General features: G+C 41.3%; 1 protein-coding gene across 2 annotated transcripts in view; it reads right to left on the bottom strand.

The window, feature by feature from the left end:
• Nucleotides 1-19422, bottom strand: part of arfip1 (ADP-ribosylation factor interacting protein 1 (arfaptin 1)) — a 46993-nt gene that overhangs the window by 15439 nt on the left and 12132 nt on the right. For both annotated transcript variants that reach the window (XM_080721231.1, XM_080721232.1), the window contains 4 exons: nt 9846-9947; nt 8804-8894; nt 4541-4645; nt 1487-1599 (listed from right to left, as the gene is read on the bottom strand). In XM_080721231.1, coding sequence (XP_080577357.1) covers nt 1487-1599; nt 4541-4645; nt 8804-8894; nt 9846-9947 — 411 coding nt within the window. The remainder of the gene's footprint in view (nt 1-1486; nt 1600-4540; nt 4646-8803; nt 8895-9845; nt 9948-19422) is intronic.

The raw sequence follows: 19422 nt of genomic DNA, 5'->3' as shown, positions 1-19422 counted from the left end.
TTTTGATAAAAAAAATCTGAGAAAAAAAAATTTTTTGAGAAAAAAAAATGTGAGAAAAAAAAATGTTGAGAAAAAAAAATTGAGAAAAAACATTTTTGAGAAAAAAAAATTTTGAGAAAAAACATTTTGAGAAAAAAAATTTTGAGAAAAAAAATTTTTGAGAAAAAAATTGAGAAAAAATTTGTTTGAGAAAAAAAAAATTTGAGAAAAAAAAATTGAGAAAAAAAATTTTTGAGAAAAAAAAAATTTGAGAAAAATTTTTTTGAGAAAAAAAAAATGTTGAGAAAAAAAAATTTTGAGAAAAATAAATTTTGAGAAAAAAAAAATGTTGAGAAAAAAAAATTGAGAAAAAAAATTTTTTTGAGAAAAAAAAAATTTGAGAAAAAAAATTTTGAAGAAAAAAATTTTTGAGAAAAAAAAAATTTGAGAAAATTTTTTTTGAGAAAAAATAAATTTGAGAAAAAAAAAATTTGAGAAAAAAAAATTTGAGAAAAAAAAAATTTTGAGAAAAAAAATTTGAGAAAAAAAAAATTTGAAAAAAAAATTTTTTCAGAAAAAAAAAATTTGAGAAAAAAAAAATTTGAGAAAAAAAAATTGAGAAAAAAAAAATTGAGAAAAAAAATTTTGAGAAAAAAAAATTTTGAGAAAAAAAAAATTTTGAGAAAAAAAAAATTTTGAGAAAAAAAAAATTTGAGAAAAAAAGAATAGGTATGACACCAGCCGCGAGTCTGTACGACAAACGGTTCATGAGTTATAGAGGCACTTCCTGTTTGGTGAAGGGCATAGAGGGGGCGGGGCTTAATCAATTACAGCTCATCCCTATTGGTCGGAAAAAGACCAAAGTTGTGTGAGCATTTTACATTTTAAATGACGTTGCTAGGCAAAAGTGGCAGAGTTATGTGGCGCCAAAGTTTCTGGGTTTTTTTCGGAGTCCCCCATTCAAAGTCAATGGAGTTATTGGGCGTCGTTTTTTGCGAATTACATCGCAATCGTAACGCGGATCGGAAAGAAAAGTAATAGCACACCATTCCCGGCCGAGCCGCACATTTTGATGTATATATTGCGGGGGTGGCGTAAATCGTGCGGCAGTTATTACGTGCCGAAGTTTCCCCCATTCTAAGTCAATGGGGTTTTTTGGCGTCGTTTTTTGCGAATTACGTCGCAATGGTAACGCGGATCGGAAAGAAAAGTAATAGCACACCATTCCCGGCCGAGCCGCACGTTTTGATGTATATATTGCGGCGGTGGCGTTAATTGTGCGGCAGTTATTACGTGCAGAAATTCGTGGCGAAAGACTTAATGACTTAATTAATGACTTAAGTATGGCGGATTACAATAAGTGTTTTGCTATTGCATAGCAGGCACACTTAATAAAGAGATCATTACTTTATAGAAACAGACAGAATAAAGAGATCATTACTTTATAGAAACAGACAGAATATAGAGATCATTACGTTATAGAAACAGACAGAATAAAGATCATTACTTTATAGGTGTTGATGCTCCATCTCCTGACCAACTCCAGCTTCTCCATGGCAGGGTTCTTCAGGTCATCAGCCAGGACCACCGCTCCGCTGGTGGGCTGTCCTTGCATGGTGCCTGAACAATAAAACACACACGTATGAGGGACAGGTGGCTGGCTGACTTTAAGCTCATTTTATACATCGTCACACTTAACGTGTTGATCAACCAAAACAAATGTGTTTCAAATGATTTATTTCGATGTTGTTGCGTGACAAAAGTATAAATCATCCTTTAATTTATTGGCTGATCACAGAATAAGGGTAGATATATATATGTCACGGTTAGATAGAGAAACAGTCAGATCGAGAAACGGAGCGCTCGTCGTGCGGCGCGGGGCGGAACAATTACGGTCGCTTTGATCCACAACAATGACAACAACGTAGCGTCGGCAGGAATGATAGCGCCTCACCCCACGGAGTTAGGGTTAGGGTTAGGCATAGTTTTACTGAGGTTAAGGTTAGGGTTAGAGTTAGGCATAGTAAGCTAATGGCTAAACACAGCTGAGCTAGGCTGCTAGTAAACAACAGAGAGTGGTCGCAGACGAGTGACGTTGGGCGACTACACAAGTGAATGGCTGTGGTCGCCATCTCATGGGGACTACGCAGAATTACACAGGTGTACTGATAAGAGACTATCAAAGTGAATTGATCCAGGTGGTGGTAGGGGTGTGTGGTGAACTACAAAACGAGCGCTCTTACCACGATCTGACTGAGTTACCCAAACTGACTGTAACATATACATGTATATATTTTTTTTTTGGGGAGGGGGTTTAGGTGTTTTAGTTGTCTTGCTCAGGGACACTTTGACACATTGCTGAGAGCTGGAATCGTACCTGGGACCAGCAGAGTGCTAGGCATTCAGCTATGGCCGCACCATATACAGCATATACTGTAGCTGTTTATAAGAAGGGTGAATTGAGTCTTTTCATCATTTAACCAGGCTTGACTCAACGGTGTTGAGACAATTTGCATAAGAGAGAAAGAAGTCACTGATTAGGCTATAACATATCTGTGACTAATGATTATCAACTTTTATTTTTTCAAATTTCAAGGACCCCCAGTCTGATATGATGGACCATGGACCCACTCCCCAGGGAACATATCCTAGGATCCCTGGGGGTCCCTGGAACCCACGTTGACCAACTTATCTTCATCATTAAAAAAAATAAGGACTGACATTTATATACATTTTTGTTAGTACAAATACCAATCAATAAATCAATCAATGGATCAATGAAGAACAGCCCTGCGAGTGTGGAAGCTCCTTGCTAAGAGTTTCAGCAGAAGAGGAAAACACTGAAACCGCAGGCAAGGTCAAAGGTCAAGCTGTGTGCAGTGTAGCAGCAAGCAGGATAATCATAAGAAATACTTTGTAAGATTTGAGCAAAAGCAGCTTGTGTTCATTTCCCACAGCGTTCATGGGGTGCAAGGTGTGAGTAGAAGTTCTATCAGTTCATTTCCCACAGCGTTCATGGGGTGCAAGGTGTGAGTAGAAGTTCTATCAGTTCATTTCCCACAGCGTTCATGGGTGCGAGGTGTGAGTAGAAGTTCTATCAGCCTTCAGGAACAAGGAGAAGGTTAATACTCAGCCTCCCAGCCGTTACACAGAAGACAAACCATCTCAGCCACTAGTTTACGTCACCAGTTACTGTAGAAGACCGTTATTTACCCTGTCAGCAATACGGATTTATTATATATATTTAAGATGTTCTTTTGTTAAAACAAAGTGTTGAATAGCGTTGTCTGTGTTCGAGTGCATTGAGTGTTTGTTCAGTAACAGGGGTCTTCCAGTCTCCTAACCCTTTGTAAACAGAAAATACATATTCAGGTCGGTATACCCATTTGATTCAATCAGGGGAAGTGCAATTGGAAAAATAAATATGAACTGGAAGTTGGAACGCTATAAAATTTAAGCTGGTAAAATGGGTTCTCTATTCTTATTTTATGAAATTGGTGTCCCACCCGAAAATGTATTTTTCTTTACTAAAGCTGTGAAGGGTCTGGCTACGCGAGACTACGGAAGTGCTAGAGGGATGGAGAGACCCCCGTTAAAGAAAAAACTAACTTTAACTGGTTAACTAAGACTTACTTTCAGCACCTTTAAAATCAGCGGTGTACTTGACAACAGTTTGACGTACAGAATGGGTATAATGAATCATTCTGGTTATCCAAATCATCAAGAAGAGGAATAATCACTATTTATCATGATTTTTATAATAAGACACAATCACAATGATGATGGATCTCTTTAACTGTGAATCAGCCCAGATTAACAGGAGGTTAAGAAGGTTCTTCTACTTCACCATGAGGAGCAGAGCTGGCAGAGTACTTCAAACCAAGTCCAACCTTTTTCAGTTTGCCCAAACCGAACAAGCTCTCTGAGGACAAAATGTGTTTATTATAGTCAATGTGGCTCCACTCTGAGTGCTGACAGATAAACTCTGTCCACTATACGTACAGTACATACAGTATACAGAGCTGGATTGGTGAGTTTGTCACCTGGATCTATGCCATTGGTTTTCGTCACCCTCTGAAAAGTTTGAGCACCACTGACATGGAAACGTAGGTTTCTATGCACACATTTTCACAATTAAAAAAAAAATAGCAGATCTTCAAGCTCGCAGCGCGGCACTCGGTGCCGCGCTGTGAGCTTGTATATCTGCTATTTTTCAATAGTTAGCATTCATGGGGGGCCCGCAGTAAATCCTTGTGTACCCAGGGCCCAGAATTTGGTGTGACGCCCCTGGGTGTGCTTGTGACAGGAGCGTGGACAGCAGCCAGTGGAGAAGAACAACAGAGGCTTATGGTAAAGAGGAGGTAAAGTAAAAGGTTGATTGCTGGTTAGTTGTGTGTGCGTGTGTGTGTGTGTGTGTGTGTGTGTGTGTGTGTGTGTGTGTGTGTGTGTGTGTGTGTGTGTGTGTGTGTGTGTGTGCTGCACGGCGGTGAATCACAGTGGAAGGTAAGTAAATATCATCCGTGTCTTATAAAGATCTTCCTGGTCTCGTCTCCATGGATACCTGTGCCAGCCTGACTATCGCTGTTAGAGCGCGCCAGGCGGCTGGCCGCCACGGCGCTGGGGCCCACCGGGGCCACGGTGGGCGACGTGGGCTGGCTGACCGACCCTGGGAGCAGGGGTGGGACAAAGTATTCACATGTTTTACTAAAGTAAGAGTAGGGCTGTCACAATTATTACATAATCGTCTAATCGCGATTATTTTTCATAATAGTCATAATCGTTTCCATGTTAAAAAAATAGGAAAAAAGTCAAACTACAAGCCGATCTACAAGCTCACAACGCGTTGTGAGCTTGTAGATCGGCTATTTCCACTATCAATGTTATTTTTTTAAGTGGCAAGTTGTCAACTATGTCAGTAATTTCTTTGTGTATTTAGGTTATGTGTCATATCTGTCATGTGCAACTTCAAAGCCTAAAAGCCAAACAGAAATGTAATTATCAGCGACAAAAACACAATTTAATCGTTAATCGCAATTATTTGAGTGACAATTAATCGTCATGTAAAATGTCATATCGTGACAGCCCTAAGTAAGAGTATCAATACTGTCTGCAATGTAGAAACAGTCTGCTACAAATAAAAGTCCCCGATTCAAAATTGACTTGAGTGAAAAGCACAAAGGTATTGGTATCAAAATGTACTTTTTAATGTACCAAAAGCAGAAAGTATTTGTTTCACAGGTTTTCAAATGTATAAATTGTACACAAATCTTTTGAAACTGGCCAATCTAGAAGCTTATAATGAATTGTGAGCGTGTAGATCTCGACTATTTTCAAAGGGCCGAAATGTATTTAGGGCTGACATGGTTGACGTATGTTTTGTAATAATAAACAAAATCTACAAAGTGACTAATAAATAAAGTTTTCAAATAAATGCAGTGGAGTAAAAGTACATTATTTGCCTCTGTGATGTAGTGGAGTAGAAGTAAAAGTGCTGGAAACTGGAAATACTCCAGTCAAGTAAATAAATACCTCAAAATTGTACAGTACTTGAGTAAATGTACTTAGTTACGTTACGCCACTGCCTGTGAGATATTCAAGAGCGACCACATTGTTAGCGTTGTAGTAACCATTTTAACAAGGTTCAACCTCCTATAGCGGCCCCCCATTTTGGGCACGTCATTCGAAATGTTCAAAAACAAGAGGTTCGGGCAGCACCCCACCTAGAGTTCGGGTTGGCCCGAACACCTAAGCCAGGGTTCCCCAATTAGTTTTCCCCAAGGGCCGAATTATGTCTAGGGTACCAAGCCGAGGGCCACAACATTGCAGGGGGCGACGGCGGCGTTCCCACTACTCCAGCGACAGTTTTCGTCGTTGTCGGTGAAACTCGTGTATGTCCAAAACCGTTCGTTTTGAATTTATCATTTTAAAAATGATTTAAACTAGTGAAAACAGCCGATCTACAAGCACACAACGCCTCGCGGTGCGAGGCGTTGTGTGCTTGTAGATCTGCTGTTTTCACTACTTTTGTGCGACGGCCTTGTATGATTTGTGAAAGAACGTACAAATTTAGAGATACGAGATTTCCACCCGACAACGACGATATACTAGTGTTGTTGCTGCTCTTATACCACCATTATTACTGGGGTTGGTGTGGGCCAGACGGTAGCCCCCTGCGGGCCGCAAATGGCCCGCGGGCCGCCTATTGGGGAACCCTGATCAAAGCTTATCACCGGAAATGTAAACTGTGTATAACATGTCTGTAACACCCATGATGTCACCTTTGTTTGAACACCTATAGTTCCACAGCACGCTTCTGTCTGCCTGCCTGCTTTGGCTTGCGTGTGGCAGTGGGCAAAGTTGAACCTTTCTCAACTTTGCCTGCTGCATCTCTGCCCCAGATAATGCATGTGTCCTCACTGATTTCCCACCCAAAGCGTATAGAAGCGGAATACTGCACTGCTGGTGTGAATTTAGCATACAGTTAGGCTAAAGTTAGTACACAATTATTCCACCAGAGGGAGCTCCATAGACTGAGTTTGTACTCAGCAGATTCAAAAGACAAATGTATTACTCTGCAGCAGCTATGGAGCAGGTTAGCTGCAGACCACATGTCAATCAGCTCCATGTGTTAACTTCAAGTCCTCCATTAAGTCCTTCATGAAATAGTACTATGTCCAGTGCCACGCCTGGAAATAAGCTCTACAGCTTTTTTTTAATATTATCCTTTTCACAAATTATAAATATATCATGGTAATGTATATGTTTTTTTGGCAATAAAACATCATTCAATCATTGGAATTACGTGGAATTATGTGTTGTTCTAAAGCTACTGCTGGACATGAAAGTTAATTACGAACGATTATTCAAATATCTTTTTTTATTTTGGTATAGATTGTTTTATTTATTTTTGATAATATCCCATTTTTATTCTATTAACAATTATTAGAATATTTTATTATTCTGGCACATCCCTACTGGACATGGCGACCACAGCAGCTGTCAGTCTGTGTGTGTCACCAAGAATAAAACACCCACTTTAAAAAGCTATAAAACCATTTACCGCCTCAACTGGCAACGTTAGCCGATTCCTCAGCGAGGAGACGAGTGCTTCAATTAGCATTTGTAATTAAAGACATGATGATGATGAAAAGGGGAAGAGGGCCTGGCAGGCACCATGCACATCAGAGACAATTCATTTAACCCATTTAGGCCTAGAATTATTGAATGCTTTAACCAGTGAAAAATAGCAGATATACAAGCTCACAGCGCGGCACCGAGTGCCGCGCTGCGAGCTTGTAGATCTGCTATTTTTTGAAAAAGTTGTGAAAATGTGTGCACATTTTTGAATATGTGTATTTTTAAAGCAAACATTTGTAACTCAAATTTTGCTTCTGGGTGGTCCCTGGAACTAGATATCTTAACACTTATGTTGCAATGATTTTTTCTCTTCAATGGCTCGCGTTGCCATGGTTACCATAGACTTCCATGTAATTGTGCAATTGTGTAAAAAGTGCACGCCCATGCCTAGATGATGCACCACGTGTGTAGATGCTGTTCACAGCTTTCAAACAAAAAAATCCGCTTGGAAATCCGTTCAGGCATTCATGATTTATGGGCCATTATGTTTTCTTCAGATGTAAACAAACATGGCTGCCATGTTTGAAAGAATGGGTTGGTATGGGGGTTAAACATGCAATTTCGCGATCGCGATCATGCCTAATACATTTCTGGAGGTCCAAAAAAAAAAATTGAAAAAAAAAAATTGATTTTTTTTTTTTTTTTTTTTTTTTTTTAAACGGCCCAAACTCGGGAAACTCGGGGTTGGCACAGCGTTGGTATCAATACAAACTCGGGAAACTCGGGGTTGGCACCAGATGTGTTAAGATGAGGGTCCGTGGCCAAATACATATCATTTTGGGGGTCCTTCACATGAAAAAGTTTGAGATCCACTGACATAGTAGTCTCTCAAGAACAGACTAACTGAGTTCTCCAGTTAAGTGAAAAGGACCTTTTCTTTGACGATGGCTGGCCAGATTGCTGACATAAAAACATATATATTTTTTTTCAAAAAACCTTAGAAGGATTCAAAAGACACTTATAGAATCGGGTCAAAATTCTAATTTTCACGATTTTTCAAAAATAGCAGATCTACAAGCTTGCAGCGCGGCACTCGGTGCCGCGCTGTGAGCTTGTATATCTGCTATTTTTCAATAGTTAAAGCATAAAATAATGATACACAATACTGTGTACACGTTCTGAATGGGTTTTAATATTGTTGCTGCTGTGCTACAGTACATACTGACCAACAGGTGAAGAAATCACAGATTGGAGGATTTAACCTTTGCGTTCATGAAACATATTGACAAATGCTCTAACTCTTTTTGCCGCCGAACGAACGCTCGAGTCGTTCTTTTCTCCTCCGCGAGTTAAAATAAGAAACAAAAACAGCAACCCGTTTCTATGGATTCCAAATGACTGGAATCAGTTGTAGCGACTGACAACTTTAATCCTTGTATACTTAGTTGTGTGCCAGTGTAGAGCGTGAAAATAGCCAATCTGATGCGCTGTGTCAAGCCTCTATCAGAGTCCAGGGTGAAGAGCTATTCACTTCACCGCGGTGTAGTTTTCTAGCTATCACCTAAACATACATAACAAAGCCTAGGTGATAGCTAGGAAACTACAAAGCGGTTAAGTGAATAGCTCTTCACCCTGGACTCTGATAGAGGCTTCAGTGTGTGCACACCACCAGCGTGTAACTAAGTATAAATTGGGTCTTTAGAAAAATAAAAAAACAAAACAGTGGTGAAACATGTTATTTTTCTACCTTTGTATGGTCCTGATTGAATGATGCCCTCTGTGGCAGCCAGGCTGCTGGGTGAGACGGATGCCTCCGACAGGTCCAGAGCTCCAGGGGACTGTGGAGAAAGTTAGCTGGAGTTATTTACAATTGTCTTATTATTGGTTATAATACAACTGTCATTACATGTTTTCAGCTGCACAACGTAAATAAATGTTAAATGGTGCATTTTCACAGCACCCTTCTCCTAAGTGCTTTTTAATGCCTGACAAGAAACAGGGAGAGTGATGGTGAGTGACACACAGCAAAGGCCAGGATCAGGATTCGAACCCGCGGCACGCTGTCCGGCTTGTAGCCTAGGTGCTCACATTTCTTTTCTTTTTAATGTATATGTTACAATCTCCCATTCACACACACCCTGGGCAGAGGCCACCATGCGACGCACCATGTGACGCACCATGCGACGCACCATGCGACGCACCAGCCTCATCACTGGGAGGGGAGCAGTTAGGGGTTCAGTGCCTTGCTCAAGGACACCTCGACACGCAACTAAGACAGGAGGAGCCAAGGATCGAACCGGGAACCTTCTGATTCCAAGACGTCCGCTCAACCTCCTGAGCCACACTGCCACCCCATGTTCCTGCTGCCATTCCACAGCATAGGAAATAACCAGCCCACACTAATGTTACCGTTAACTGTAACTTATGCCTTATTTTGTACTTCAGCGTACAACAGAAATAACAGAAAAAAGATATGGATGGCAGGTGGAAAAAAAGATATGGATGGCAGGTGGAAAAGTGCTAAATTGATGAACACTGCAGTTGCTTTTGTCAAACGCCCCTAGGGGGCAGCCTTTTACAAGTAATGCTCAATAACACAACTCAAAATGAATGAATGAAAATAAATACATTTATAGAAATAGATACAGGCAGAAATGTTCCAAGAATTTCCCACCCAAAATGCTACTCTTCAAGGGCTTGTAGATCGGCTACTTTTGAAACAGGGCAACACGTTGGCTTTGAAATGCTACATAAATAAAAGGTGGGTTTGCACAGGTTTTATTATTTACCCCCCTGAAGACATCCTCGGGGTTGTCCTCCAGATCTCCGTTGCTGGTCACCGAGATCTCAGCGGCTGAGCTTCTGTGGACCTCCTCAGCCATGACGCCCCCCTGGAACACAAGGTGGACACATAACTAAGTAAGTAAGCCTGGCCGAGCCATGAGGCCCCACAGGGCAGGGGTTCCCAAACCTTTTTTTTTTTGTCTCAGGGCACCCCATGAATATATATTTTTTTTATCCGAGGAACCCCTACATTAAATCGTCGTTGTCGGGTGGAAACCTTGTATGTCCAAAACCTTCTCTTTTTGTGTTATTATTTTTAAAACGATTTAAAATAGTGAAAATAGCCGATCTACAAGCACACAACGCCTCGCATAAATATTTTTTCAAGTGTCAAAATAAATTCCAAATATTATCAAATTATCTCGCGGCACCCCTTGACTGCCGTCGCGGCACCCCAGGGTGCCCCGTCACCCACTTTGAAAACCCCTGCCATAGGGAAGGATCTGGCTCCTGTTTCTGTAGCGTGAGGCAGCTTGATGTAGTACACCCCCTGGACATGCAGACCCCCTGGACATGACGCTAGTATGTCACAGAGTCTTTGGTATGACCCGACAGGGGATCGAACCCAGACCTCCTAGGGTCAGGACGGACACTCTAACCATAAGGCCGCTGAGCTGGTAAGGTGGACAGAACATCACACATATCGTCACTGTCAAGCAGAAACCTTGTTATCTCCAAGTTTTACATTTGTATTATGCGACCTGCCGGTCGCTCATCTCCCAATTAGGGGGTCTTACTGGTATGACTTTGGGTGAATTAAAGCCCTACTTCCTCATACGAAAGTGTTGCTCAAAAGTAGTGAAAATAGAAGATCTACAAGCACGCAACGCCTCGCATTGTGTGCTTGTAGATCGGCTATTGTTTTAAAACAAAAACAAAAAAACGAAGGTTTTGGACATACAAGGTTTCTACCCGACAACGATGATATTCTGTAGTGCTGTATCAGCAGGTCGTTACACTGGCGGTTCACAGAAGCATCCATATCCAACTCACAGAAGAAGCAACTGGCATTTTCACTGCTGTCGGGTGGAAAACGTGTATGTCCAAAACTGTTAGTTATTTTTGTGATTATCATGAATTCAATAAGATTTTGAAGACACATAGATCTGATCAGCTATTTTCTCTACACTAAAATGTGACGTGACTCTACTACGACGTAGGACCTTCATTTATGAAGCAAATATTGAAAGTTGAAATACGGAGATGTGAGTTTTCTGCCCGAAAGCTGACGGTTTGCTTGTAAAATAAGGCCCTGTACATTTAAGCACACTGTATACATTACGTCCACTGCATTTAACTATCCTGACTATTAGGAGCAGTGGACGCTATTAATACAGCGACGGGGGAGCAATTAATGGTCCTCTTGCTCAAGGACACTTCGACACAAGACTGGGTGGCCTGGTGGTGTGGAACCAGCAACATTCTGCTCAGTTACCAGACCGCCTCTGGAGTCTCCACCCACCCTTATTCATCACCATGGACATGGAGGAGGAGATATCATTTTACTTTTATTCCAAAGTTTAGCACTCTGCCTCCAGATATGTTTGAATGTCAAAACAGCCTCCGCATGACTGAACTGGTACAGTTTGATATATAAGGTTATCTCTCACACTCTCTCTCTCACACACACACACACACACACACACACACACACACACACACACACACACACACACACACACACACACACACACACACACACACACACACACACACACACACACACACACACACACACACACACACACACACACACACACACACACACAGCCTGTTATTAGGGCCCGAGCACACACAGTGTGTGAGGACCCTATTGTATTTGCAAAGATTATTATTCCGCCGAATGAATCGTGTTTTTGAGCCGCAAAACGTACTCCAAAAGTTGCGCAACTTTGCACACACATCACAAGTGGCGAAAAATTTCGTATTTAAAAAAAATCAAAAGGTGGCGTGGCCTAATGGCTCAATAGCGCCCCCTACAAAACTTCGTGCCTCAAGCCCCACCATACGGTTTCACCTACACATACGAAACTCGCTACACACCTGTATCATGTCCGGACTCACAAAAAAGTCTCCGGCGCCACTTCCGAAACCAAACAGGAAGTCAGACATTTTGACTAATTAGTGGCGTTTTGGTGTATTTTTGGCCGTTTTCACGTGTCGCACTTTAACGAACTCCTCCTAGGGGGTTAATCGGATCAACTTCAAGTTCGCTCGGCACACTCAAGACACCTTAACGATGAAAAGTTGTGCGAATCGTGAGTTTTTGTAAAACGGCGTGCCCGTGGCGAAGGGTCAAACTTCCTTCACCAAACAGGAAGTGCCCCCTCTTCTGATTGGTCCTTACTTGATTGTTCCTTTTTTTGGCTGTTACTCATCAACCGTTTATCGTACAGAATTGTGGCTGGTATCATATGACTTGACTAAGTGTCCTTCACCTTAATTGGTTTAACTAAGCCCCGCCCCCTCTTCTGATTGGCCGAAACTTGATTGTTCATTTTTTGGCTGTTACTCATCAACCGTTTATCGTACAGAGTTGTGGCTGGTATCATATGACTTGATTAAGAGTCCTTAACCTTAATTGACGCTTCCTTCGCCAAACAGGAAGTGCCCTTCACCAAACAGGAAGTGCGTCTATAACTCATGAACCGTTTGTCGTACAGACTCGCGGCTGGTGTCATAATTTTTTTTTTCTCAACATTTTTTTTTTCTCAAAAATTTTTTTTTCTCAAAAAAATTTTTTTTCTCAATTTTTTTTTCTCAAATTTTTTTTTCTCAAACATTTTTTTTTCTCAAATTTTTTTTTTCTCAAAGATTTTTTTTTCTCAATTTTTTTTTTCTCAAAATGTTTTTTTCTCAAAAAATTTTTTTTCTCAAATTTTTTTTTCTCAAATTTTTTTTTCTCAAAATTTTTTTATCTCAAATTTTTTTTTTTGAGAAAAACGTTAAACTATCGTTAAAGTGCGACCCGTGATAACGGCCAAAAATGCGCCAAAACGCCACTAATTAGTCGAAATGGCTGACTTCCTGTTTGGTTTCTGATTGGCTGCTGGCCTTGTGACGTGGGTAGAGCTGCGAGGGCCCGGTCATTGCTGCTTGCAGCTTTAATATTTTCTTTACATTTTCTTGAAAGTGTATTATTAACTCATTGAGTGCCTATCCCGAATTAGTTCGGGATATATGATCGTATCACAGGGTGCCTATCCCGAACAAGTTCGGGATATAAAAAAAAATAAAAAAAAAATAAAAAAAAAAAAAATTTGAAATTTTTTTTTTTGAATTTTTTTTTTTTTTTTTTTGGACCCCATCAAATCTGGTGAACATGATTTCAATCGCGATTTTGCATGTTCCACCCCCATACAACCCCATCTAACATACAGGGCAGCCATGTTTGTTTACATAACATGTAAAACATAATGGCGATTATCTCAAGAATGCCTGAACGGATTTCCAATCGGATTTTTTTGTTTGAAAGCTGTGAACAAACTGCACAAATCCACTCCAATGCAATCCAGGATTGCATTGGATTTTTCAGAGCTCATTCTTCTCTGTTTTTTTCCCATGCATGAGGTGTGCAAGGTTTAATCATGGCTAAGTTGACGAAAATAAGGCTTCTAAAATGCTTGGTAGCCAATAGCTAACTTCAAGCTAACTTCATCCTCTTCCTGTACATGCAGTCATGCACAAAGGAAAGTGTTCAGGCAAGTCATGGCTGCAGGGCTTCTGCATATACCAGCATATCTCTATGGGATTTTCTCTGGCCACTGGGCGCCCTCTAGTGGTGAAAGGGGTGGCACTAAATGAGTTAAAAGGACTCAGTAATTTATTTCTATATTAAAGTTATATCTGCCCTGCAGTGCAATTTGTGATTATTATGAAGCCTAAAAATGCCAATGCCAAAAACACTGTTAATCGCAATTATTTGTACTAGAACGGGCGGCCCAGCGTCTAGTCGGCGACCTGGCCAACTCGGAACAATGTAAATAGGGAATGAATGCCCCGCCCTTTAATGCAAACCCCATTATACCTGTTTTCATAGGACCCGTTTTGACCATTTGTCTGCCTGTGTCCATTTTTGCCCATATATGGAGATATCTGTATCTGTCTGTCGGTGTCCATTTTATGTCCATATATGGAGATCACTGCAGTTATAGTTCTGGGTCCATTTTATGCCCATATATGCCCATATATGGAGATATCTGTCTATCTGGATCCATTTTATGCCCATATATGGAGATCTCTGTATCTGTCTGTCTGTGTCCCTTTTATGCCCGTATATGGAGATCTTTGTGATTCTGCATCCATTGTATGCCCATATATGCCATATATGGAGATATCTGTTTATCTGCGTCCATTTTATGCCCATATATGAGATTTCTGTCGCTTTTTCAAACAATCGTGGGTCGGGTCGGGTTGAGGCCGAGCACTGCACTACCTGCTGCGGTGGGGAACGCACGTGCCGAATTTGAAATAGGGAATGAATGCCCCACCCTTTAATGCAAACCCCATGAATGCCCCACCCTTTAATGCAAACCCCAATATACCTGTTGTCATAGGACCCGTTTTGACCATCTGTTTGTCTTTGTCCACTTATGCCCATATATGAAGATCTCTGCACACACAGTACCGGTTGAGATCTCTGTATCTGTCTGTCTGTGTCCCTTTTATGCCCGTATATGGAGATCTTTGTGATTCTGCATCCATTGTATGCCCATATATGCCATATATGGAGATATCTGTTTATCTGCGTCCATTTTATGCCCATATATGAGATTTCTGTCGCTTTTTCAAACAATCGTGGGTCGGGTCGGGTTGAGGCCGAGCACTGCACTACCTGCTGCGGTGGGGAACGCACGTGCCGAATTTGAAATAGGGAATGAATGCCCCACCCTTTAATGCAAACCCCATGAATGCCCCACCCTTTAATGCAAACCCCAATATACCTGTTGTCATAGGACCCGTTTTGACCATCTGTTTGTCTTTGTCCACTTATGCCCATATATGAAGATCTCTGCACACACAGTACCGGTTGCGGAAAACTCTGATGTCAGACTTTATGCCCATATCTGGAGAACGCGCGTGCCGGTGGGAAGAAGGGTTCTCGAGATACGCGGATTACATACATACATACACATTCACAGAGATTTTGTGTTGACTCATGTGGCGTACGTGATGTCAGAGCCTTTTATGAAGTGATGTCACAATGACTCAGCGCTTGCGCCGATTCACAATGACTCAGCGCTTGCGCCGATTTCCTCCGGAACAGCCTGATGTCAACAATCAGCTCCGCATAAGGAGATTCCGAACGTTTCGCGCCGGTTTCGGAAAACCGCGAGTCGGGTCGGGTCGAGGCCTCGGGTCGGGTCGGGTCGGGTCGGCGGCGGGGAACGCGCGTGCCGAATCTGAAGCCGGTGGGACGAACGGTTCTCGAGATACGCGGATTACAAACAAACAGACAGAGATTTGTCGCATTTATAGATAGATGACAATGAATCGTCCCACTTAAACATTGTAATTGTGACAGCAGTGAGCACTACATCTGATATGAAACCAATACAAGACCATTACTGGATTTAGTTTGTTCCACAGATCTTCTGCCAGTCTCCATGGAAATGCTTCACACAGAGTTTTCAGGACAGAAAAGCCTGCTATGATGTTGAATGCCTGGTTTATTTATACTTGGCTGGTTGGTTGTCATGATATCACACCAAAAGTAGCAGATGTACAAGCTCCCAACTCTTGGCAGTGAGCTTGCACGTCTGCTATTTTCTTTACAATGACGTTCATTATTACAGCTCAAGTCAAACCATTTGGGTAAAACTGAAGACCTTGTCATTGTTTCATTACAGTGCACTGATAGAGCCTGGCTCGCAAGGAATCTGGGCAAAACAGTTTGTACGAGACAGACTTATTAAGAGATATGTTCAGCATACATTGTAGGCCTGGCTCTTAATTTGTGAGGTTGTTATAACTTCACGTTCATTTTAGGCAGATTATACAGTAGACGAACGACGACACAAATGTGATACAAAGGAAGTACAGTGTGTCAGGGGAGTGTCATTTACTCATTTCTCTGCCGAGTCACCGAGCCATTTCACTTGCCAGACCAGAGAGAGAAATAAAAATCACTGACCAGTCCAGCATACGCCCTTATTTATAACTACAGGCTTGAGTTTAACTCCCCGAAATCTTGCAATTCACAGGGAAGAAGACTAGTAATCTATGTCACGATGGATTGTTAAATAAACCCGAAGAAGACTGATGCCTCTTTGAAACCTAGGCTATATGCAAAACAAGTTCACCTTTTCCAGTCCACAGACACACACAGTCACACACACACACACACACACACAGTGCAAACTGATACTGTGACACGTTGGCTTTAACAGCAGGCCGCTTACAGTCTGAAGACTCTGAACTGAAACACAGTGGGTGGATTTTTAGTAGGCCACATGCAGGCTAGGAGACGTATAACAATTTGTGACAACTAGGGATGGGACTACACGCGATATTATCGTTTATCGTGATCAAAAACACTCACAATAATCATATTGTGGAGATTTAATTTATCATGATATCGTCCTCCGTCATGCACTGGGATCAATTCGCCCTTTATTTGCTGAGCTGCATATCCGGTACAACTTATGGCTCGAACACACTGCCCGAATTTTTGCGCCGATTGTGCTGTCGCCGACCATTTTTGGAGCTCGCCGACAAAAACGGTGATCTGACTCGAGATCGGGCTTTGCTCGCTGATCGTTTTGCTCGCTGTGTATGAAAGGCTCTGAGCAAATCCGTGCGCGATTCCAGCCCTCGCTGACAGCTTACCGAGCGTTTCTATATCTATAGCAGCTCTGTCACTCAATTATTAATTAATATTGGATAACCGGGATGAAATGTGTAACCAAAACGTACAGCTGTGTCCACTTAAATTCAAGCCATCAGCGCACTGATCAGCATGCCGTGCTAAAAAGTTAAACCTCTCATATAGCTCCATTGCGCATATTTTCACTGTAGGCTACAGTCTGTACGGTGGGGATCCATTTCTCTCTCTCTTTTTCTTTCGTTCTCTCTGCCTCGCGGCGCTGTCTCCATCTGTGTGTGTGTGTGCGCGCGCGCGCGCCTGAATGTGCGTGCATTCCGAATCCTGCCTTCCTCCTCCCGTCGCCTGTCTGTTGTGTGAGAAGTTGAACTCATTCATTCATGAAATAAAAATGCTTACAGTAGCCTACAAGTTTGAAGTAGGCCTAGCATAGGCTTAGTTGACAACTGTGTTTACTGCTGCTATTGCATATTTAAGTTCATTTATTATAGCGTCCTCCTATCGCAACGCAGCGAATCACCGATTCATTAAAAAAAAGGAAAAAAGACGAACGGACATTCTGTAGGCTTGAATCCATTTCTGTGATCTAAGAAAACTGAGAATAGCCTACCAGGCAATATGAAAAATTTGACATTATGGAAGTGTACCCGAGTAAAAGTACAAAAGAATTGGCTTCAAAATGTACTTAAAGTAGTACCAAAAGTAGAAAGTATTTATTATGCAGAAATTGCAGAATGTCCCAATTCAGAGGTTTTCAAATGCATAAAACGCACAAAAAGATCTTTTGAAAACAGCACATCTACAAGCTCACAATGTATCACGTCAGCATTGTGCACTAGTAGATCAGCTATTTTCAAATGGCCGAAATGTATATAGGCTGAAGTGGATCATGTGTATTTTGTAATAATAATCAAAATCTACAAAGTTAACTGGTTAAATGTACTTAAAGTAGTACCAAAAGTAGAAAGTATTTATTATGCAGAAATTGCAGAATGTCCCAATTCAGAGGTTTTCAAATGCATAAAACGCACAAAAAGATCTTTTGAAAACAGCACATCTACAAGCTCACAATGTATCACGTCAGCATTGTGCACTAGTAGATCAGCTATTTTCAAATGGCCGAAATGTATATAGGCTGAAGTGGATCATGTGTATTTTGTAATAATAATCAAAATCTACAAAGTTAACTGGTTAGTCTGCTCTTTTCCCCCCTCTACACCAAAGCTCTTTGCCGAAAATAGCCGATCTACAAGCTTTTAGATCTGCTATTCTTGGCTAAAGTTCTCAGAATTTGGACACTAGGGTTCAAGTGGTCAATATAAAAAAAGGAGAAAAAAGTTTCTATCACACAAACATTTGGAGGACCCCCTGTTGAAGACCCTTGACATACAGTATATATATCGAGGGTTCTTGAAAAAGTTTGAGCACCACTGATCATAGAAACATTTCTAGGTATTTTTCAGGCTTAATTGTACTTCTTAGTTACTTTGCACCAGTGCAGGGAAGTGGGACAATGACCTGATCAGTATGAGCACAGCTCCATTCAACCTTGAGCTGGCAGTAAACCTTGGCACAGCGCAGTGCTATTGTAAAACCTTTATTATTATTATGAGAAGGAAATTCCAGCAGGACACGTTGAGCAACACTTCCTGCTTCCTACAGTACATAGACCAGGACTACATAAATAATGCACAACATTCTAGCAGTCACCAGATCAACAGGTAATGAGATACATACAGGCCTCCTGGGCATGAACGGGCAGAGGTTTGTTTAACCCATTCAGAACGGCTTTAACTATTGAAAAATAGCAGATAAAGCTCGCAGCGCGGCACTCGGCTATTTTTTTAAAAATCATGAAAATTTGAATTTTGACCCGATTCTATGAGTGTCTTTTGAATCCTTCTAGGGTTTTTGGAAAAACCCTATGTTTCTATGTCAGCAATCTGGCCAGCCATTGTCAAAGAAAAGGTCCTTTTCACTTAACTGGAGCTCAGTTAGTCTGTTCTTGACAGACTAGTACTATGTCAGTGGTTCTCAAACCTTTTCATGTGAAGGACCCCCAAAATGATATTTATTTGGCCACGGACCCGCATCTCAAAATATTTAGTTCCAGGGACCACCCCCAGAAGCAAAATTTGAGTTACAAAGGTTCGCTTTGAAAATACATATATTCAAAGATTTGCACACATTTTCACGACTTTTTCCAAAAATAGCAGATCTACAAGCTCGCAGTGCGCTGTGAGCTTGTATATCTGCTATTTTTTAATAGTTTAAGCATCCAATAATTTTAGGCCTAAATGGGTTAAACGACACGTGTGCCAAAGAGTGACTTCATAGAATATTTGGTTTGATTTCACACGTCTATGCAGAGCTGACAACTAGTACAGAATTCCATTCAGGCTGATTCTATAAATGGGTGAATCTCTGAGATCTTTTTTTTGGGTTGCAATTACACAGACATGTGAAATGAAAGCCTAAGAGGCTGTTTGTGTCACTCACACACACACACACACACACACACACACACACACACACACACACACACACACACACACACACACACACACACACACACACACACACACACACACACACACACACACACACACACACACACACACACACACACACACACACACACACACACACACACACACACACACACACACACACAATGATCTGATAACACAAACCCATAA

The sequence above is a fragment of the Nannobrachium achirus genome, assembly GCF_963921795.1.
Source record: "Nannobrachium achirus genome assembly, chromosome: 3".
Taxonomy (NCBI): domain Eukaryota; kingdom Metazoa; phylum Chordata; class Actinopteri; order Myctophiformes; family Myctophidae; genus Nannobrachium; species Nannobrachium achirus.
Note: the sequence above shows the minus strand (reverse complement) of the source record. Positions and strands in the feature narration are given on the sequence as shown.